Here is a 22,172-nt window from a genome sequence, read left to right on the forward strand (position 1 = left end):
GTGTGTCCGGCCGCGGTGTTGGGACTCCCCGTGTGTCCGGCCGTGCCGGTGCGGTGCCGGAGCGGCTCCGGGCGTGTCCAGCCGTGCCGCGGGGGCAGCTCCGAGGTGTGTCCAGCCGTGCCCGAGGGCCGCCGTGTCCAGTCACGAGGCCACAAGGCTGCAGCAGCCCCAGGCAGCGCTCGGCAAGGTCCTCACGTCCAGTTGACTCGGAAAAAACCTAAAGCTCGATGAGTAGCATCCTGAAAAAGTGACCCTGAGGATTGTGGTAGGTCCCAAATCCAGTTTTACTGTAAATTAAGCTTTACTCCGCTGAAAAGAAAAAGTACACCCACAAATAATAGTAAAAAAACCCTTTAAGAACGAAGCGTAGTCCTGGGCCCTTTACTTTAAAAAAATGAAAAAAAAAATAAATAAAACAAACAAAACCACCTTCCCAACTGGAGGTTGCGAGACAGTAATGTTGTACAATGTCACGCCATGAGTGAATTCTTCAACAAAACCCAGATGAAAACAAGGTTGATGCAGCGTTACTATCCCAACAGACTGATATGTGGTGCCGTACTGTTGTGCAGCAAATTATATGGTGCAATAGCATTTTTTAAAAATGTTTTACTCTTATTCTTGAAAGCTTTAAAATAATGCAACATAATATTTTGATATTACAGTATTAACAAATAGTGCTTGATTAAAGACATCGGCAAGTCTTCATAGCAACACACAAAGTTAAAATTACCATCAGAGGTAAATATAGAAATACAATAATCTGCGCCATAACTGACAGCTAAGTAAGAACATAGCTGAGGATTTAAATATAAATCCATTTATCTTTAATTATTTCAGAGAATGTTAGAAATATCTAAATGTTACAGCTACTTTTAAAATGTGAGGGCTGTTACAAGTACAGCTGGTGGCCTTGCTGGTCTTAGCAACATGGTTTTCAGAAACCTAATTCAAATAGTAGTGAGTCAAATGTGACTAAAAGGCTTAAATGCAGTAACATCTGGGTTAAAATATGTATTTTTTAATTGGAATGGAAGGATCTCGGCTTCTTTCATTGGAAGAGATAAACCTCCACAGCTACTTAAAGCACTGACACGAACAACATTTTCTTGCAAGGCCGTTTTGGAAACCTGTAGCTGAATTTTTCAACTACTTAAGCTTGTACTTGCTAAACAACCTCGATTTATTGGATTCTGACAATTTTATTTATAAACCACCTATTATGTGCACTTAAAATAGTTAAATGAAAGTAGCTAACAAAAAAAGTATGTCAAATATAATAGTTGGCTCCATGGTGCTGGCAGGTTTGATTGTACATTGCCAGCTGTGACTATCACTCCAGAAACGGCCCTTCTAGTCTTTTATAGTGGTTATAATATTATAATTTACTTTAAATTGCATTTGATGGGGGGGAGGAGTGGGAAACTGGCAGCTTTCACAGTAGGAGTTTCACAGGGAAGGCTGGTCCAGGTAACAGAATACAGTTACACCAAGGTTCAGGCAGCTGATTCACTTACCTTTAGGAATACAAGTCAGATTGAACACAAAACAAAGCCACACCAAAACCCAGCCCTTGGAACTTGGTTAACTGAGCCAGGGTTAGAAATGACCACTTAGCGACAAAGCTCAAGGAAAAAAAGGACATACACTTTGAAATTTCCAGTTTTAGGAGCACTTTTCCACTTCAAAAATGCCAACCAAATGAGAAAAACCTTCTGTAAGACAATAATGTGCCGTTTAATCTGCGGTGCATTACCGAGATAAAGTCATGGACAGACCCAGTTTTTAACTCTATTTATCAAAATATGCTAACTTCTGATTGCACTCATGTTGTTCTGAAGAAATGACTGAAAATTCTCATCACCAATTGTACAACTTCTTTATACAAAACCAAAAAAGTTGCTAATATTGTATGTACACGATTCAGTGAGACTGTTCATACGAAAAAAAAATCACCTCAGGCAGGTCTTTTGCATTTACGAAATGAGATTTTCATGAACACAGTAAGTTTGGTAAATGCAAGCAAATTCTTCCTTGTAGAGGGGTTAACAGCAGGTGCACAAATAGATCTTAAACCTTGCTCCTTTACAGGTTTAAACCAGCGAGACAGACAATATTAAGACCCAGGACTTGGGTTATTGTGACAGGCTCCCGGGAGCACTGCAGGAGTTCAGTTTTTCATCTGGCAGTCAGATAAGGAACGCAGAAAAAGCATCTGCAGCTGCTCTTCAGCACCCGTAGGGGCTATTTTAGAGCAGCCACAGACATTTGGCATGTGCTAGGAAAAAAAGGAAGGAAACTACTGAGAAAAAATGGTGACTGTAGATAGAGGGAGATGTTTAGGAAAGCCTTGTGGTTTGTCAGTCCCTTCCTTGGGGAGGGCAAAGCCTCCTTGGCACATGCCCCAGCCAGAGCCTGAAAATGGGATATGGGGAAGGCCATACATTGATACTTGGGACCTTCACCACAGTGCCAAAAATACATGGAAAAGGAAAATGTTCAGGGTTTCGTGCTGTTTTTTTACTAGTGGAATAAAATCTGAATACCAGAATTCACTGAGAATCTATATACACCACATTTTAGTTAAACACACACCAATCTTAAAGTCAAGATTGACTATTTTTGCATTTGTAAAATGGCTAGAGCTGGGCTAAATTTCAGCCTGGCAGGAGACTTTGGATAAGGTCAGAGTTTTCTGTGTGTTCCACCTCAGATTCGCATTTTATCACAAAAGCGGAAGCAAACAATGCAGTGAGCACGGTGCCAAGAATATCCAGGGAGCAACAATGCACAAGAGATGTTCTTGTGATATTAAAACTCGTGTCCTGGAAGTGGATCTGAGAATCTAGCCACAGCCCTGAACCATAACACAAACTTCAGTTGAAGAGTTTATTCATGTTATTCTCACTACAAGTTAAACCACCTACAATATCACTTATATATTGCCATTGTTACTCTGTAAAGGTGTGATATAAAATGCTGTAAGACCCGGTACCTTTTCAATTTATATAAACACAGTGAACTTCATTACTGTACATGTACTCTGCAACTACAGCTTAGCTGTAAATCCCCCACACACAATGGTATGGACATTAACCCCTCTATCCCCGTTAGACTGTACATCAAGACAATACAAATTTACTGTCCCCACCCACCCCTTACAAAAAAATAATACTCTAAAAGCAACCTACTGCAACTTTTAATTAAGACGATTACATATATTTTAGACCAATTGCTTTAAAGCAAGAAGGCAGTATAAACCTTCTAGGAAAATTTTTATAAAAGAGGTTAAGAAATATAAGACAATTTATACATTTAAAAACTTACAATAAATAAGAGATGCAGGCATTTTTGAATACTAAGTACTATAATCCAATACAAGAACATCTTGATGTTCTGAAGCCATAGGTTGAAACTTAATTGTTCCTCGTGTTTCTTCTCATCTCCATGCTTTTAAAATTCATTTACCATGACTGGGTACTATGGCTCATTACTCTTCACAAATACTGTGGCTGGGGAAAAATGGTTAATTTTGCTACTAAAAACGTTATAATACACTTTCTGATCATCATTCTGAAGCGTCCCCCATAGTCAGTGACTCAAAGACAGCAGGGCGATGGGTGCCCCTCTCACAAGTCGGAACAATATTTGCTGGAAGTAACAAGATTCATACCCCATCACAAACAACTTGCACTGAGAAGAATTATAACTTAGTCCTGCAGTGAAATATCCCTTTTCCTCATTTTTGTCTTGCAAAATTCAGATGAAGATCACAGCATATTCATGATAAAGTTATACAACTGATTCAGCACCACAAAATGAATTGGGAGACATGACCGTCTGTCCTGGGTTGCAGGATCACAGGTTAGCCAGGAGAGTGCATTGTACTGTTCCAGAACAAACCTGAAAAACAAACAGCCTTCTGTCAGGCCAACACATTTTCTCACCAGGATTTTACAACCTTAATATACTATAATCCAGCTTCTTTGGCATCAAAAACATAAAATAGGTTTTCCAACATTCAGAAATAATATGTCTTCCAAATTATTACAGCAGTTCAGAGCTAAACTTGCTTTTGGTGGAAAATTGTCATTGTCATTGTCTATTCTTGATTCATACCAAGAGGTTCCCATTAAAAAAAAAAAAAAAAAACCAGAAAAAGAAAAACAATCTGATGTTTTCTTAATTAGCATCCCATATTTACATAGGTCTGGGCTCCTGTTCTTCAGCACTTCAGATTTTCCACAAGATTGCTGTGCAATATTCTGGCTTAACTATTTCTGTCTTTTCTGCTAGGTTCAAGGTCTCTTCTAGTTTGAGGAATTCATTGGTTTTTAAACATTTTCAAATACTGCTTGGTTAAAGAAGGGCTAAGAGATGTTTGGTTTTTATTCCACCGTTCTGTGGCAATCACTTAAAGCACAGCAATTTATCTGCACTATGGGTATCAGCTGCACAAAGGAAAAAACTAACAGAAGGAAAAACAAACATGCAGCTTAACTGAAGCAGCATTAAAAATTAAACGCACAATATTTTTGCAAGTGATCAATAATAGATACCTGAGCACATCAGAAGTTTGATTAGAATCAAGTGGATGGGAGTGTTTACTGTGGAGTAGCTCGTCTGATTGCACTGAAGGCACGTGGAGGTGCAAAGAGGCCTGAGGAAGGAAGAAGGAAGCCAGAAGTTACTGCCTGATCAACTACACCATATTTCCTTTCCCCATGTTGTTGTAGCTTGCAGTCACCTTCTCTGTCTGACACACAAGCCAAAAAACAAATCTTATTCTTAGGCCATCAACAAGTTCAGGAATTCTCAAAATATTTATATTCTTACACAGATCTCTGCTAAAAACACAGTGCTAGTAGTGAAATATATATATGGGGGGGGGGGGGGTTTAATCCCTTTTCTACATTAAATGATTATTAAAAAATCAACTCAAGTGGCCCAAGATGTCTAATAACACACAGACTTGGAAGTTCAGTTGCTTTTATAGGCCTGGTCTATTTATATTTCATATATAGAGCTGCTTATCGTAAATAATAAATCCTCTCTTCAAAATAATATCCTATACCAAAGCCACAGCTGAGCTTAGGCCAAGAGGAGCTGCTAATCCAGACACAAACAAGGCTGCAGAAGATCTATCTGGATCATCAGAAAACAAAGCACAGTATTAGAGATGCTGATTTGTTAATACAGAAAGTTTCTCTGTATATCAATGATGGCCTTAAATGTGCTAAGTGTGTCTTGACTGTGCCATAAGGAGATAAGGGGCTGAGACAACACCCAGACAGATGATACAATGCAAAGCCAACATGGAAAAAACAACTTTTATGCTTTGTACAATACAGAAAGAGATTAATTTATTCCTTATTTTGCCCAGGGCAACTGAGTTATTATACTGCACTAATGTACCTCCCTCTCTACCACCAGTTCCCTCAGGAGTCCAGCTTAGCCACAACTCTGTCCAGGAACTCAACAAAATCCTGGAGCATAAAGCCAGGGAATTTAAAAAAAAAAAGTCCAGACTACCAGGAAGAAACCATGAGCAAAGCAGAACCTTCCAAAGAGCCAAATCTCAAAAACTGAATACACCTGGCCTCTCCTGAAGCAAAAGCAGAGCTATCCCCACAGACATGCACTGACTTTGGTTTAAGCAGAACAGTTTTCACCCCAGATCCCTCAGGCTGCACAAGTCTCTGCCAGGACAGTACCTTAAGAAACAAGGGACACTGATTTTGTGCTTGAGGACACGCTGACCAAAACCAGTCAGGCAAAGGACCTGCTTTGGCAGTTGACACAAAATAACCGAGGGCCAGTGGCTGCTGCAGTATATTTGTTACTTCATCGTGAGATTCTGTGGAAAGCAATCGATCTGTACCTTGACCCTGCAACACAACAGGCAAAGGTTTTGGATTAGGAGAGCACAAATTTAATAGAAATTACCTATAGCATCTGAAACACAAAACATTTTGAAATATTCAAGCATGACATAGCAATCCAATCTCTGGGTGATCTAAAATCCTTCATTCCACAGAAGGAAATTAACAGATGGATAAAAAGCAGACAAAACACACACACAAAACTCTATTTACTGCAATAGTTACCTTGCCCATATCACCTCCGTGGGGGTAGTGGGACCCTGGAGAATGCACAGGGGATCCACCAGGAGATGCAGGAAGAATATTTATAATATCAGGATCAAGATCATCTCCAGTGTCTAACAAGTCAAAGATTCCCATTCCATCTGCTCCATCTTGAAAAGAAACAAGACCAGTGAATTCCTACCAGTTCACTATGTGCAGGATATGACAATAGAGTCAGAAATAAAGAAATATTTCCATTCCATAGAAATGGAAATGGTTCCTTAGAACGAACAGTTTATTCTTATGATAGGGCACAGAGTGACGAGGGGTTTTTAGAAGGTGAGAACAATTCCAAAGTACAAACCATTGTTTGTGTTAAAGGCCAGATCCAGGTTCTCAGTGGTGTAAGTGGATGATGCCACTTGCACAGAGGCAGAGGTGGGGAACACCAGGATGTGAGTGCAGGATGTGTCCTGGGGCGTGTTCAGCTGAGACGTTTGCATGTTCAGAGTGGTGCTGCGCCCGAACACGGAGCCCGTGGACACGGAATCTTTGGGAGAGAAATCAAACATTTCCTCAGATTTGCAAAGCCTGAAGTGTAGTTCTCGTGCCAAAAAGAGAGAGTTGCCCAAATACCTGGCATAATAATGAAGGATCCCTGGGGTTCCATGGCCACCAAGCAAGCACTGAGAATGCTGGGGGAGTCTGCAGCAGAGATCCCACACATCCTGCACATGTCCTTCAGCCTCTTGCTCAGGGACTGCAGGTTCCGGCGGCTCAGCAAACAGCTCCAGTCTGAGGGAGGAAATCTCACTAGTGAGCTTCTCTTCCAGAAACAGGGATCGATACACTTGATATTACTGAAAAATTAAGCTTTAGATTCTAACAAAAATGCTGCTGTTACCTTTTAATTCCCCATGTCCTATTCTTCCCAAGCGGCCTATGACAACTCTCCATGGCAAAGAGCTCATCTGCACAAGTCCCAGGCACCATTCCCAGAGTTTCTGGAGACCAAGTCTGCGGGCAGAACCCTTTTTCCTGCGAGCTCTAGAAGTAAGAAAGAAGGGAAAACAAAGTTAAAACCCACCTGCAACAAGTTTTTAATGCCATGTTTAGAACATTTTTGTATTAACCTGAACATTCACCAGAGCCAAGAGTGTTAATATTGCAGTCCATCAGCTGAAGGTTCAGGGGGTTTGGGTTTTTTAAATTAATCACATTCTAAAACTGACATTAACAGCCAATAAGTGAGATGGGGAAGTATAAACCCACACAGAGTAACACTCAAGAATCACATGAAACTAAACTATGCTCTTCTAGAAATTTAACTCAAAACAATATACACATTATAGGGAAAAATATTCATCTGCTGTAGCCACTTTTGCAACACAAGTCTACAAAAGTCAGTTATTCTTACAGCACAAACCCAATGTAATTTTTCAGGGAAACAAAAAAAAATGCTCTTGCTAAAAATGAATTAAAGTTTGGTTCTTACCTGTTTGGTACATCAATATTGATTATGCAAGTTTCTAACTGCTCTCCATAGAGGTCTGTACAGGATGCAAGCAGCCACCTCTGATCATGAGACAAACAGTAGCCCACAAAAAGCACATTATACTTCTGGCCAGCTTCTCCAAAGGTTTCTCCCAGCTCTGTTTGCTTGTCCTTTACTGGAGCCAGTATAAAAGGAGGGGTGTACAGTCGAATACACTCAGGTCTCTAGAAAGATGACAGAACAGACAATGAAGTTAGGGGAAGAAATTATTCCCAACATAAAAGATGGTTGGTTGATAAGCAGGGACCTTCCTCTGTTCTGGATAATTCCACTATCTCATTAACAATACTCACATCAGGGCTCCTAAGAGCAGTTTCCATGGCTAACCCTGGGCCAAAGCCAGTTAAGGTTTTCACGTTGGTGGAAGTTGGGAGAGGTCTCCGACACTGAGTGAAAGCTGAAAATGCCAAAGATTTTAAATGCTGAGTGTAAATCTGCCGGTCCTCGTGTTTCACAGGCTGGAGCAGGTACTGACATGGGACAATCTGGAACAGAGGAGAGGAGAAAAAAAAAATAATTGTTTTATCAATAGATTAAATGTCTTCTGACACAGTATTTAGTACATTGCTTTTTGAATTTTAACTTTGCAGTCAAATTTCTTTCAATGTTTCCAAAGCCCTGTGGGACTTCAAGAATTACTCCCATTGAAATTTTCTTCAGAGGAAAAAATAATTTGCTTAGAAGAGAATCTTAATGATTCCTCCAAAAATCTGCCCTCTTAACTGGTCCTGCAGCTTTGCCATACTTCACTCATCACTGGAGTAGGTACTGCATTTCCTCTGAGATAAAACTGATGAGTTTGGAATGTACAACAGGATTCAGCTTTGTTTAATAGCACCCAAACTGCTCTAAAAGCTATAACCTAATGATTTACCACAGCTGGAGAACTGTAACTAAAGTTTGTGAAGGAAATGAAACTTTCACCTTGAGGGTGTTACTGCCTCCAAAACACAGCCAAAGCCAAGGATACCCTGTTTGCTTCTGTTGGCTCACCTGCACAGAAATGATGTTCTTGATGTGGGGAGGAAGAACCTGAACCATCTCCAGAAAGCAGCGCAGAAGTCCAAGTGTCCACAAACTGGATGAGCTACTGTTCTCATCCTTTTTTTCATATGTGAAAGGATCAATTATGTAAACTACTATTGCAGGTGGATAGGTGATAGCATGTGAATCTCCATCTGTGGGGACTCCAACTTTATCACGATCCATAGTGCTGGAAATTAAATTTTGAAACCAGTTACAAACAGCTGAGTTTCGGAAAGATTTAGTTTTACTTCAAAACTAGATCAAGTTGTCAATTTTTAATCTGAAATATCTTTGAGTCAACTGTGGTGTAAGAAAAAGTCTTTTAATGTCAATTTTGTATATGAGCTTATTAGTAACTCTGAATCCCTTTTCTTTCCCTTAGCCTTTTTTATTACAGCAGCTCAACCATTGCTTGGGGAACAAGAATATCTACACTAAGAGCTGTCTTCACCACTCTAACTTTGATTACAGAAAATAGAACTCTAAGATGGTGCCAATTATCTATCTCCCCCTCCTTCCCCAGCCCTTTAAAATATTGAAGTGAGTAGTTTGGTGAGTTTCCTCTCTTTAGAGAGAGAAGAAAAAAAAAGGGAAGTTTATTTTTGTACCAGAACAGACATTAAGATGTAATTAGAACTGCAGCTACAACTGGAACCAAAAGGTTCAGCTCCACCACAACTGAAATCTCATTCTCCCTTAAAAGCAGCTTGGTGAAAATAAATACAGGATTTTTATTGAAGGGATGAAAGTGCATTCATAAGTTCGAGTTAGTTGAGCTGATTTTTCAGCTGAAGGTGTGATTGCAGTTCCCTACCTTTCAGAAACCTCTGGATGGGGCTGTGCAGGTGCTGCAGCCGTGTCTCCAGACATCCCTGCTGTTTGCAGTGTTGGCTGCTGCTGCTGCCCCCCAGTTTGCCCATTTGGGACTGGTGCAGCCTGGGTGGGCAGGGAGGCAGGAGTGGTATTGTTGATATTGCTGAAAGGTGGGAATGAGGAAGGCTTGCTCGTTGGAATGCCACTGCCCAGGCTGGCAGAGGAGGACGAGGGGGCAGTGGTGGTCAGGGTGGAGTTGGCTGTAGTGGCTGCAGAGGACATGGCACTGCTGGAGGAGGTCACTGCGATGGTGCTGCTGGCGGGAGCTGCGGGAGCCGATGACGGAGTGTTGGGATTGGCAGCAGGGGCTGTCACTGGGGGCAGAGCAGAGGCTGCCTGGCTGGAGGGAGGGACCAGGTTTGTTTGGGAAAGTAGAGAATTGTCCAAAGGCTGAGAAGCAAGATAAGGACCTAAAACCAGAGAAAAAAAAAAGCATAAATTTTATAATGCAGCTGTTTTGATGCTTATGTCACCTATGGAAGTCTCCAGTTGTAACAAAACGGAGCAAACCTCGAGCATACATTTTACCTCTCAAATTAAAATACCTTTACTAAATTTTCAAATTTTAATATTTTGATAAAAGCCTTTCAGAAATATCAAGAAATCTCATTTTAATATAACTTTTTTTCCAGATGTGTTGAATTGCTGGAAATCACTGCTATAAAATCCAAGTCACCAATACAAGAAGACAACTGAAGTCCCTGTCAGGCACCATTCCCTAAAGGCACTGCTGGATGGTAAGAGGCCGTTTTAGCACATATTCACGTACAGTTTAGAACCAGAAAACTGCCCCAATCAATAAGACAATAAGCCATGATTCCTCCTTCTCTTTTGCAAAAGAGTAAGTGGCAATTGTATGAAATAAGGAATATTTAAAAAAGGTCATACCCAGCTCATATCTGCAAACTTGAGCATAGAGTTTGAGTTTAGAGAATGCATCGTTGTTGGCATTGGCTGTCTGTGAGAACCACTCTGTGACCAACTTCTCCGAGAGCTTCTTGGAGGCTGTAGGACCAACCCTCATGATCCCATCAGGCAGTAACTTACAGATAGGTCTGTGCTGACCAAGCCTGCAGGACTGCAAAGAAGGTAAAAAAAAAATCCTTAAAAGCTGTTAAATATCACACAAACTACATACCATAGAAAGGCAGAGATCTCTCTGTTTGTTTACAATATTCCAAAGTAACATTTTAACTCTAGAATTCCACCAGCAGGAAATACTGAATAATGATTTTATGGGTGACTGTCATCATTTCCCTAAATGCAAGAAAACCAGGTTGATAATAATCGACTCTAATCATCATTCAATCCAAGCATGTAATTAATTAATTAAATGGAGTTAACACTATTAACGTGGTAATGCAGAGCTTCGCCATCGGGTGGCGTTTATCGGATGGGAACGGAACGGGGAGCAGCATGAACAGCCCTTATCTTCCAAGTGCCCATTCCTAAAATCCCTCGGAGCAGCTTTCCCAGATAGCATTCTGAGCAGGCGTCGCTATCAGCTCCGACAAGCCCGATAAGTCCTTATGAGCACGTATTAGAAACAGCCTTTCCCAAATCCATTTCACTGCAAACTGCCACAAATCCTGTACCTCATATATTGCAGTCAGATCCCTAAAGAAGCTTTTGGCTCCGTTGAGCAGAGCCTCGTTCTCCGGGCACACCACCACGTAAGCAACGTCTCGCTGAGATCCGTAAGGTTCCAGCATCAGCCTCTCCCAGTAGGGCAATGCAAATGGAGACAGCACCAGGAAATCGTAATCGTATCCCAACAAAAATGTTGGGATTGGCAGTGGTTCTGGGGACTCATCAGTTCCTGGAAAAGCAAGACATGTTTTTAAGCAGAAAGCTTAAAATTAACTTCAAGGAAACATGAATATTACAGCCTCTGGTGTTCCCAGCATCTCACAGGAAGGAGCACTGGCTATCAATGAAATAGTTCTCATTTTACAGATCCAAAGTACAGGATCCAACCCTCTGCAAAAAACCCATCAGCTGATTGTTTTTATTTGAAATATCTCAGGGCCTCAGGAAGAAGTTTCACAGTGTTTTATATTTCTATCAGTACGCAGGCAGCCAGGAACTGTTCTGCACTGTCCAGAAAGCCTTTTCCCACAGAGCCAAAGCAATTGGGGACCAAAGACAAGGGAAAAAACTATAAATATTCTAAGCAGATGAGTAAAGGGCCAGAGAAGGAAACAAACTTAAGAACATGTAAATGTATAATTGCCATGTTCTAAATATAGCTACAAAAGATCTGCTGGTGAAAGGTCACTCTTGTAACACAGTGGTAAATCAATCTCATATGCTAATGAAGTCATTAAATCGTGAGTGCACAAAATTCACCTTCTATCTGTAAATGCATCACGCGTTGGCCACTCCAAACATTTATCAGAGACAAGACACTGAGTAACCCTAGAGCTTGAACACAGTTCTGACAGTACTGAGCAATAAACACACTGTCTCAAGCATTTCAAAATCAGTATTTTTAACTTCCTATCTTTAGAGTAATTAAAATGGGGTGAAGGGAAAAATTTTGAGTATAAAAACCTGAGCAGTTACTCTGTTTTTAACACTAAACCCATATTTGCAATTTCAGCCCCTCACTGGTGAAGTGTCAGGTGTATACAAACAGTGCAACTGAAGTTGTAAATTTTAAATGCACATCTTTAATTCATTGCCGGTTTTAAGGAATATAAATATTTTTCTCTTTTCTGAAGAAAAGAATTCTCCTCTATCTAAGAAGCTCTCGTTAAGTTTAAAGAAAGGTCAAGTCCTGTTCAGCATTCCAACAGGCTGAGCAGCACCAGCCACCGAGTTTATGTGGATGGGGCAGAGGAAGGAGATTCCATGGAGCGGGATTCCATGGAGCCCTTACCGTAGGAGCCTCTCCCAGCCATTTTGTGGAACTGCTGCCACGTGAGGGGTCCCTGCACACCCCAGGACCGGACCGTTCGCTTCTTCTGGATGGCGTCCTGCAGCACGGGCTGCAGCGAGAGCAGCATGCGCAGGATGTCCTGGGAGCACTGCATGCTCACATCCACCACTGCGGGGACACAAACGGGGTCAGCGAGCTGCACTACAGTCACCAGCCCAAACCACCTCCACTGTAAGCACTCTCTTCTAAAAAACACCTGCAGGCCACCTGGGATATATGAAGTTGAGCACAAGCGGATTTACAGATCTCCCTACACAGACGGATTTTTTTTCTTAATTTTGTTTTTTTTCCCCTAGAATTTTTCCCATTGAAAGACTCCCATCCTATGAGTTAAATTAAGGGAAAATACCCTAAAATAAAAACAAGACAAACAAAACCAACCCAAAAACCTTCAAACAAGTTGTAGAAGCCTGAAACGCCTGGATTGCCCCTCCCAAAAAGGCAGATTTGCAGGCTGCCACCCAGTGCTCATTTCAGAGAAGTCAAAGGAAGCGTCAAACAGACTCAGCCCATTTCATCCAGAGCCACCACTGGGCCATTTCAGGTACAAGGCTTTAGAATGAAAAGCTGACACAAAATTTGGCATGGCTACTATTTCCAAGTCTTCTGTTTTAAAGGGTTTTTTTCATCTTTTTGTCCCACACATCAGTGACAGTACACAGAGTCTTCTCTTGTCTGCCTGAAAACATAAATTTATTTATAGTCTGGATTTTCCAAATTAATTCCCCAGCGAGGCACACGAACGTAGCTGTGTTCTCCCAGGATTCCTCCTCATCTTCACTTACAACTATGAACTGCAGCTACCTGTAATTCGTAACTTTATCTTTCACCCTAACCCTGTTAAGAGTTGCCACTTGAAAATTCTATTAGAGAACAGTAAGCAAATACACACAATGAAGGGTATTCCAGGAGACACTGCATCATTAGTCAGGCCCTCGAAGGAAAAATCCAAGGATTTCTGGCAGACCCAACATACAGTGAAGGCTACAATAATGCTTTTTTTTGCCACATGTGCCATTAACCTACTGCCCCCCTCTTCTCCTTAAAGAACGGGGGAAGCCAACTGAATCAGAGCTGTTGTTTAATTCTGTCACAGTGGCCTTGACAATGCAGTCATCACTCGAACCCTTCCTACAGGCATCAATCATTCCAGAGCTTCTGTAGAGCCACTCACCAAAAGCTCTTTAAAGGATAAACCTGCTGAAGTGTTGTGGACACTGACAGTGGTCTCATGTTACACTTCAGATATATATTGAGAATTTACAACTGAGAGCAGCCAAGGCCTTACTCTGCTTGGTGATCAGCACAGGGCTGATGGAAGGGCTGGTTATTCTGAGCACCATCAACCAGGAGTCTGTACAAGCACAGAGGTGGCAAAAAAAACCAGCATTCAAAAGCCACAAAGGAAAACCACTCAAATAGACCCTTCAAAAACAAAAACCCAAACAGGTGGACAAGTAGAAAATAAGTAGTTTTCAATATTTACCATTTCTTTTTGACCAGTGGTGCAAGCAAGTAGTTTTCACAAGTGCTTCGTCAACTTTCCCTCCTGACATATTGTCCATGAACTGCCGTCCATGTTCCAAGGCTAAGTAGCAGTCATTGCAACAATCCCTTTCTTCTACACGTACCAGGTTGCTGACGGCACCAACTTTGGCTATGGAGTCTTGGTCTGCTGCTCCAAAGGGTGAGAACAGGTTGGTGCACTGATCCTGCAGCAACAGTATCAAGTCATCGGGCAGTTTCTCCGGTTCTTTCAGCCCTGCACTGCCGTGTTCAATGGAAGTAGCTCTGAGAGCCTCAAAGCGTTTTTCCGCTTCTTTGCCGCACTCTGTGTTTCGCCCCAGAATATCCAACTCATCTTCAAGAAACAGCCCGGAACTGTTGCCAAATTTTCTATTCATAACAGCACTGAAACCACAGGTACACCTATACTGGGCCTCTTGTGTCGGATCGGGAATGTAAACTCCAACATCAGCACCTTTGATGTTCATATTGCAAACGCAAATGCAGCAGCTGTCGAAGTTGCAGTCTTTGAAGAGATTCATGACGGACTCGGAGAGGATGAGATTCACGTACAGGCTGTGTGCCTCAGGGATGGAAGGCACCGTGGCGGGCTCCACCGAGTTCAGCGGCCGACACGTGGAGGGGGTGGAAGCTGGGGAGTACAAATCGGAGTTCTCGTATTTCACTGAGCCCTGGGCGCTCGCAGGCCCGCCGGCTCCGCGGGGCGTGCGGGGAGTCCTTGGTGTTCTGGGAGTTGGGAAGCGAGGGGTGGAAGGAGAAGGGAGGATTCCAGCCCCGCCGTTGCTGGGAGGGGCACTGCTCGGGGGCATCCCAAACGGAGTGTGGGTCTGGGGGGTGTAGGCAGGGCCGTACTCCTGGTCCATGGTGCTCCCATCACTGACGGCAGCCACAAGAGAAGGAAAGGCTTTAAGTACACAACATACTGGGTTTGAAGTTTAAGACTCAGATTTCTAAAGAAGGACCTTCCTAATTAATATTTGCTTTTTTTAAGCTAGTCTTTCATAATCCACAGTAAGATTTTCATTCCCTAAGGAACTTCAAGACGTTTGTTCTAAATGACTTTGCAGGACTCCCACTGACAGCACCATTAAAGAATCTCTCCCTGCCTCCTTTCGTCTTTTCCTTTGCACAAAGCTCCCAGGAAACAAGTGTGGTCAGAATAAATTCTAAATTCTGTGGTTGTATGGAGTCTAAAGGACACCTTTTTCATTCATGTTTTATTTACATGTTGTGTTGACACACACTAAGAAAATAGACCAGGTCTATTGACAGCAGATTCAGCTGAATCCATGAGGAAAGTACCACCTGGAAAGGTTTAACATTTTCTTTACTAAGCACCTGAGTATCTCCAAAAACTTTAAGGCCAACAAGACCTGGAAATATATTGCTAATGAGTAACAGAAGCAACATCAGTATTTAATCCAAGATTTAATATTCATATAATCTTATCAAGAAATACATAATACCTCCTTGCCACCTAATCCATTTATACCAGCTATTAATGCAGAAGAGAAAAAGAAAATCTTTTCCTCAAGAAGAGCTGGCAGCAAGACCATCCCTACCAAATGCAGGGTACAGAAATGTCCCCTGCAGTTCTGCTGTGCCCAGGCCCAGTCACAGCACAGGAAACCTTTTCCTACTCCCAGCACAGCTGAGTTTACTGCTACTTAAGAAAATAATTTAAGAAACAGCAGCACCACCTACTAAGCCCTTCCAGCACCGACTACACCACCGCAAAAACAAAGTCCCAAGTTTACATTTATCTTGATTGTTACCATCTTCATTACTTATTAAACCTGGACTTGCACCATTAAGCTTCCCCAAGAAACCTTTAAAGGAGACAACAAATAAAATGTATGTACAGTTAAGAAGCTCTTTGAGAAGAGTCTCCTGCAGTAGGTTTAGCCAGAAGGATGTTTTTAAAGGCTCTTGTCAGTTGTATAAACACAGAGTATATACAAATATTCCCATTACCCATTGACAAAATAAATATTTAGGGGTGGCAAAGTGAGCACATCACAAAGCTGAAGCCCCTAGGGTCATACCCATCTTTGATGAAAGGCATGGCAGGGCCTGGAGGAAGCAGATCCAGCTTTCCCACAGTCCAGCTCTGGCGGTAAATGCATTCCTCGGGCAGTTTGATGGGAGGAAGACACTGGCTGGGAAGAGTCTTCAGTGGTGCAAACATGGAACATCCCACTAAAGCTTGACAGTTTTCAGGTTTATAAACGTAGGAATAATCCTGGAAGTCAGACATGGGAAAGCATTAATGTGTAAATTAGATCACTGCAGCAATTAAATGCTTCTCCAAAAAACAGGACTGAGTTCAAGCAGCAGTTCCTTGACCCAAAATCCTGACACTGCTGCAAGAGAAAGCTGAGATGTGTACACACAATATTCACAATACACCAAAACAAACCTCAGTGAACTGCAATGACTGAAAGGCATTTCTGCAGCTCACTAATGGCTATTCAGGTATTACTCTCTCTTAAGTGGTAAAACACTACATACTACAAAGTGTATTGCCTCCCCCAAATAATGCAAGACAAGTTTCAAATTGTACTTTAATCCCCCCCCATTCCTATTGAGATTTAAGTAATGAACTGATCAATAATCACCACAAGCATTGATCAGGGCTGTCAGCACCACCTACCTTGATTTCAGCAGGTTTGGGGCTGCAGAAACCCTCGTCTACTTCGATTCTGAACTGAGCTCCCACAGTAGAGCTATTCCCTTCCAGCACTGTTCCTCCAAGTGTAGTGTCCATGCTGCCGTACTCCTTATTGTTCATGTTCATTGGAGAAAACCCCATAATATGTTGTTCCAGTGAAGGGGGAGTTGGATACATTTTATGGAGATCTGCAGTGCCTAATTTCAAATCGGAAGCAGACTTTAGAACATGAAAACTTCCTGAAGTGTTTCCCGAATCTCAAAATTTTCCAAAGGCAAATGAAGGGTACATTTCCAAATTGCCACAACATATCAGAGTCAAATGTTTGGAGCTAACATTCTCTTTAGGCAAAAAGAAAACACAAATAAATCTTACTTATGCATGACAGTGGGTCTAGATTTCCTGTTTTTGCCTCTTTGCAGTTGGATTTGTCATCAGTGCCGTTCACTGTTCGTTTAGATCCAGGCTGAGAAAGAAGTATTGTCATAAAATCACTTCAGACATAAACACATGTTCATGTTTCCTGCTAACAGGAAATCTCACCTGCACATACAAAGCTGAGACATTGTATAATATTTAGAAAAATTAAAATAGCTCAGAAGCTTAAGGTTGGGCTTACACTTGTTCTTAATTCCTGGAACCCAGAGAACCTCTCCCAACAGGTCACAATGTTATTGAAGGGAAAAACCAGTTACAAAATAACCCTCATCATTTACAGCAGACAGTAAAAGAAGTAAATTAGGGCTGCCCACAGTCTACCAGAACAAACCACAACGCTCCCAGAGCCACATTAACATCACTGGTGTTGCCACAGGAACAGAAAAGACAAACACAAATCTTGCAACAAGAAATACAGGAAAGAAAAGCTGTCAAAAGTAAAAGAATAAGAGATATTTTACCATCTTTAAACAGTTCAGATGCCTACAGAATGTAAGTGTTCATGTTTAAGAGCAAACACACTTCCTTTACATTCTGATGACCTCTGAAGGCTGTTAAGATCCTTCAGCCCTTACTCAGCTCCAGCTCCCATTAAAGTTGATGGGCATTTTGTCTGGGTAAGGGGATTTAGGATTAAACATGGAGCAACATACAGTTCAGAAAAGAGAACTGATTACAAACAGTATTGAAATAGAAACTAGAAAGATAATGGATTCAGAGCCATCAGACTGCAAGAGAAACTGTTCCAAGATAATAGCTGCTGCAGAGAAGCAGCTTATTTGGCAGAATGTCCAGTGTTTAAATGCCTTTTCTCTTTCAGAAATTGCTGTTCTGTTTCAATATTACCTTGATGAAGCAGTTAACCAGAGCCCAGACCACAGGAAAAGAACACACTAGGACCTGCTGAATCTGTACAACTCAAACTAAAGGTATGCTCAGGCAGCACACACTGTGGGCATTGTAAGGAAGTAAGATCAAAAGGTTGTTTGCATCAAAAATCTGCCTGCATGAGTCAACCAGAACAGTCCGTTTGCCACTGAGGGGCCACAGCTCTTGTTCGTGTGAATGTTTTGCAACCTCTCCTCCAAACGCCAGAAAAAAAAATCAAACCCCAAACCACAGAAAGACAAGAGTTGTTCCTTGCTGTTTTTTTGGCTGGCACCTGCCAGGACTTTTTGCACATCACTTACTGTGAGTTCATCTTCATCAGAATTGAAGAGATTGTCCAGGTCGGTGTAGGACACCACCAGGTCTGTCTCGTGGAACAGGCTGGTCGAGGCAGTGCGGGCGTGGGCAGCCAAGCGCTGGGCATCTGTGGAGAGAGACCAACATCACACCTCTGGCACTGCATCTGCATGAAAAACTTCACTGCAGAGCTCTTTCCACAGCTGGGGGAAAGGAAACCAAGGGGGTGAGATGGCCTTGGTCCACCTCATCCACCTTACACAGAGGTGAGGGCCCTTCCATTTTAGATTTTATAGCCAATTAGCCAGGTTTAGATTTTTTGCAAGGTGCAACAAAGAAATGTTCCAAGCAGACTGCAGGAAATACAAACCATAAACCACAAAACTTAGCAGCTTATTAGAATTTATTGACTATTCAAGACACCATTAATACAACACAATTGAGACAGAGAGGAAAAGAAAGCCTCTGTACCTTGCTTGACAGAAGGACTAAACAGAGACATTGCATCCTCTCCTTCATGGGATAGAACTGTAACGCTGGATGTCCCATCCTCAGCCTATTAAAAAAGGAGAGAAAAGTTTGCTTGAATTAATGGGTGGGGTGGGAGGTATTTGATGTCCCTGTGAGGATTCTGTCCCCGGAGAAGGATCAGGTTCTCATTACCCTGCGAGCTCAGCAGGGACAGGCTGGGGGCTGCTGCTGGCTCAGGGGGAGCAGAGCTTGGGCTGCCAGCACAGGGTTTGTCTTGAGGATAAATTTACAAAGCAAGCTGTGGATTCTTGCTACAACACCTTAAGGAAAAACCCTTGCTATCAGATGCTACATATTAACTGTACCAGCTCCTGAATGGATTGCATCCAGACATAACTAATTCTAATAAGCAAATTTATTTTTCAGACAAGCACCCAGTGCAATTATATTTTCTCCTTTTCTGTAGGTGCCCTTTTGCTTTAAGTACAAGTCTCACATAGCTGCACTAAAGCACAAAAAAAGAATAAAAATTGCAATTCGCTGGCCAGGGAACAAGTCAGGGCTCACCTCACCTACCCCCAGACCTTTCCACTCATGAACAAAGCACTGGCCCTGTTCTTCCTCGCTCGCCAGGCACCTGCCAGCACCTATTTCCACAGGGAGGCCACTGAGCCAGACTGATCTAGCAGCTTTTTCCTCATAAACCCTGATGCAATGGCAGCACCAGTTTGCCAAGAAAATATTTAGGTGCCTTTAGAGACATGCTGCTTAATTTCATTGATCATTTCTGCTAGAATATAATTTGGTTTTAAATTTGCTTCTAAATACATGAAGAAGGATTTCAATTCTATCCTGGGTCTAAGGCAATTTGTTTTAATCTCATCACTGATTTGTAGCCTCGCTCCTTTACTCACCTTGTGTTTCTTCCCCACTTCCCTCTCAATGTTCTGCCTGTCCTTTTTACTGTCAGGAAATAGGAATTCCACATCTCCATCCACAAAGGCATAAGGATCAATTTCAGGTTCCTGGTCAGCTTCCGTTGCTACAGCTGTTAAATATTGGTTTTTACTCTGATACTGTTGCACCAGTTCATCTGAAACCTTCAAAGGTTTCCTACATTGCACCATTAATCTGAACAGAAGAAAAATAAAATCACAAAATTATTTATTTAGCACTTATTACATGGAATTATTTCTGCTATCACACAGCCTTAACATGAACAACCTCATTTTTCCACTTCCTTTCTTCACACCCCAGCTTCAGAAAACTTTTGGGGACAAAGATTAAATCATTACTCATTTAATATCACCTCCTTCCACACATCAGATCCAGCCATGTGATTCCTTCTGCCCCTCTCTCCTCAAGCACTGTCAATTCACATAAAGATTAGTAATTTATCCCAGGTCATGGCTGTCATTTGTTATAAGGCACAAATGGATTCAACTCTCCACATCCACTAAAAGAAACTCACCAGGCTAAAGAATTACTCACTGCATTCCCAAAAAAAGCCCAAGCAATAATCACAAGTAAAGCACACAAATGCCACTGTGTCCAGGAGCCATTTATATCACTCAGATCAATACAAATGAAGCTTGCAGCACACCAGTAACTAATTTACTAATGACAAAAATCTAACCACATTTGCCTTTATCAGCATTTTTCTTTTGTTAACATTCTGAGCCAAAACTGGAGCTGGTAAGTACACAGAAATTAATGTTTTCTCTCAGGAGCATTGGTTTCACAAATGTGGCATTGCACCAGGAAAAAAAAGACATTGGCAAGGAAAAATCTATTCTGATTATGAGCTGTAGATGTGCCCCTGAACCACCTTTGTTTTCTGTACCCCAACATACAAAAGGCACCAGGTGAGGAAGGTGCTCCCTCAAACAAGATGAGAAGCTCCTCACATTCCTCTCAACTATAGAAACAGTTTGACTTTGTCAAAGACACTTCCTAGAAACAAATTCACAGCCAACAAAACATCTCACTGCCAACAACAATGGCAAATCCATCCATGCTCAATAAACCAGTTTCTAAATCCTGAAAAAAACTGCCATCAGGAAAACAAAAAGAGGGCAGAAAAAGAGATGGAAACTACTTTCTAGGAATGGGGAATTAAACACCTCTGCTGGATTTTTGACCAGCAGAGAGGAAGAGAATTAACAGACAGATATCCCAGAGGGAAAAGACTGTTTCTGGTAAGTTGTCAGATCAGACTAGGAAAGACCATGTCTTGAAGAGAAAAAAGGAAACATCTTTCCTTATCTACTTGGCTGAAGTGAATCCAAGGCAAAGGAAAAAAAGCACTAAAAAATCCTATACATGCACATCTTGAAAGAAGAGTCTCTTAAACAGTGACCACAAAGAATGTCCAGAACTGTGTGTGAGCACAGAGCAGCTGCTACACCACATTTACTCCTTCTCCCAGCTTTCCTACACAGCCATTCCAGTGCTGCCACTGCCAGCAACAGGACAAAAACTAACTCCAAGCTTCTGTCTTGTGAGTAGCTGCTCTTCCACCCCAAATTCAGCACCCCAGCTCCTAAAATTAAACCCAAAGCTCTCAATTATTTGCTATCAATCACAGTAAGAGCCTCCTTTCAGCTGAATATTTGGCCCAAAAATCATCAAGAGAAGTGCACGGATAGAGGCAGCTCTGGGTGCAGTCCTGGATTCCTCGAGCACAGCCCTGAGCCCAAGTTTGTCACCTCTGCATGCTCACCCCAATCCTGTTAAGCTCTGCCTGCTGTTAACAGCCCTGTCAGCACCTGTTGCTTTCCCAGTGGCTTGTCCTCACAGGGAAGTGTTGTGAAACAGGGATGACAGGAACAATTCCCTGCTCACCCAACAGCACATGGACACAGCCCACAGGGCCAAGGGCTCTGCTGCAGGAGTTTTGTTCTTATGCTTTGGGGATTTGGTGGCGGTGATCTTTCTTGGGGAGTTTGTTTTCGCTCTAACTGGTAAAGCAAATTCCTCTTGGTTCATTCTGCTGTAAAACAGAGCTCAGTTTTAACACTAAAACCACCAGAGTTTGATTTCCTTCAGTGGTCCTAAGCTCCAGAATTTATTCAAACTTAGAAGAGTATCCAATGTGACCAATACCTTTATCCCAATGGAAACAAGCAGCAGAGCAGAATGTTTTACAAGCTGGGGCTTGTAATATCAGCTCTCCTAGGTGAAGACAGGAGCAGAAATGAGAGAAGAAACTTTAACAGGATCTCTGCAGCTGAGACCATCCATAGTCCTTCAAATAATGAAGAAATCAAATACTAAAGAGAAAAAGTTACCTTTTTTTTTTTTTTTTTGAGGGGGGAAGGAAGGGACTTAAGTCCCTAATAGGCATCATTTGGCTGCAGATTAATTTTGCAGTATAAAAATAAATATCATTGCTGTCAG

The 22,172-nt window shown here is 41.9% G+C and overlaps 1 protein-coding gene across 2 annotated transcripts in view; it reads right to left on the bottom strand.

The window, feature by feature from the left end:
• Window positions 1-1,713: 1,713 nt before the first annotated feature.
• MED13 (mediator complex subunit 13) overlaps window positions 1,714-22,172 on the bottom strand; it is a 51,599-nt gene continuing 31,140 nt past the window's right edge. For both annotated transcript variants that reach the window (XM_085557235.1, XM_021524873.3), the window contains 21 exons: window positions 19,688-19,904; window positions 18,774-18,858; window positions 18,308-18,429; window positions 17,055-17,145; window positions 16,662-16,876; window positions 16,054-16,250; window positions 13,968-14,884; window positions 12,422-12,589; window positions 11,136-11,359; window positions 10,429-10,618; window positions 9,482-9,950; window positions 8,635-8,854; window positions 7,935-8,126; window positions 7,582-7,805; window positions 6,991-7,133; window positions 6,723-6,881; window positions 6,451-6,636; window positions 6,108-6,256; window positions 5,715-5,888; window positions 4,560-4,660; window positions 1,714-3,903 (listed from right to left, as the gene is read on the bottom strand). In XM_085557235.1, coding sequence (XP_085413361.1) covers window positions 3,771-3,903; window positions 4,560-4,660; window positions 5,715-5,888; window positions 6,108-6,256; window positions 6,451-6,636; window positions 6,723-6,881; window positions 6,991-7,133; window positions 7,582-7,805; window positions 7,935-8,126; window positions 8,635-8,854; window positions 9,482-9,950; window positions 10,429-10,618; window positions 11,136-11,359; window positions 12,422-12,589; window positions 13,968-14,884; window positions 16,054-16,250; window positions 16,662-16,876; window positions 17,055-17,145; window positions 18,308-18,429; window positions 18,774-18,858; window positions 19,688-19,904 — 4,576 coding nt within the window. In that variant the 3' untranslated portion in view covers window positions 1,714-3,770. The remainder of the gene's footprint in view (window positions 3,904-4,559; window positions 4,661-5,714; window positions 5,889-6,107; window positions 6,257-6,450; window positions 6,637-6,722; window positions 6,882-6,990; window positions 7,134-7,581; window positions 7,806-7,934; window positions 8,127-8,634; window positions 8,855-9,481; window positions 9,951-10,428; window positions 10,619-11,135; window positions 11,360-12,421; window positions 12,590-13,967; window positions 14,885-16,053; window positions 16,251-16,661; window positions 16,877-17,054; window positions 17,146-18,307; window positions 18,430-18,773; window positions 18,859-19,687; window positions 19,905-22,172) is intronic.

The sequence above is a fragment of the Lonchura striata genome, chromosome 19, assembly GCF_050655825.1.
Source record: "Lonchura striata isolate lonStrDom1 chromosome 19, ASM5065582v1, whole genome shotgun sequence".
NCBI classification, from domain to species: domain Eukaryota; kingdom Metazoa; phylum Chordata; class Aves; order Passeriformes; family Estrildidae; genus Lonchura; species Lonchura striata.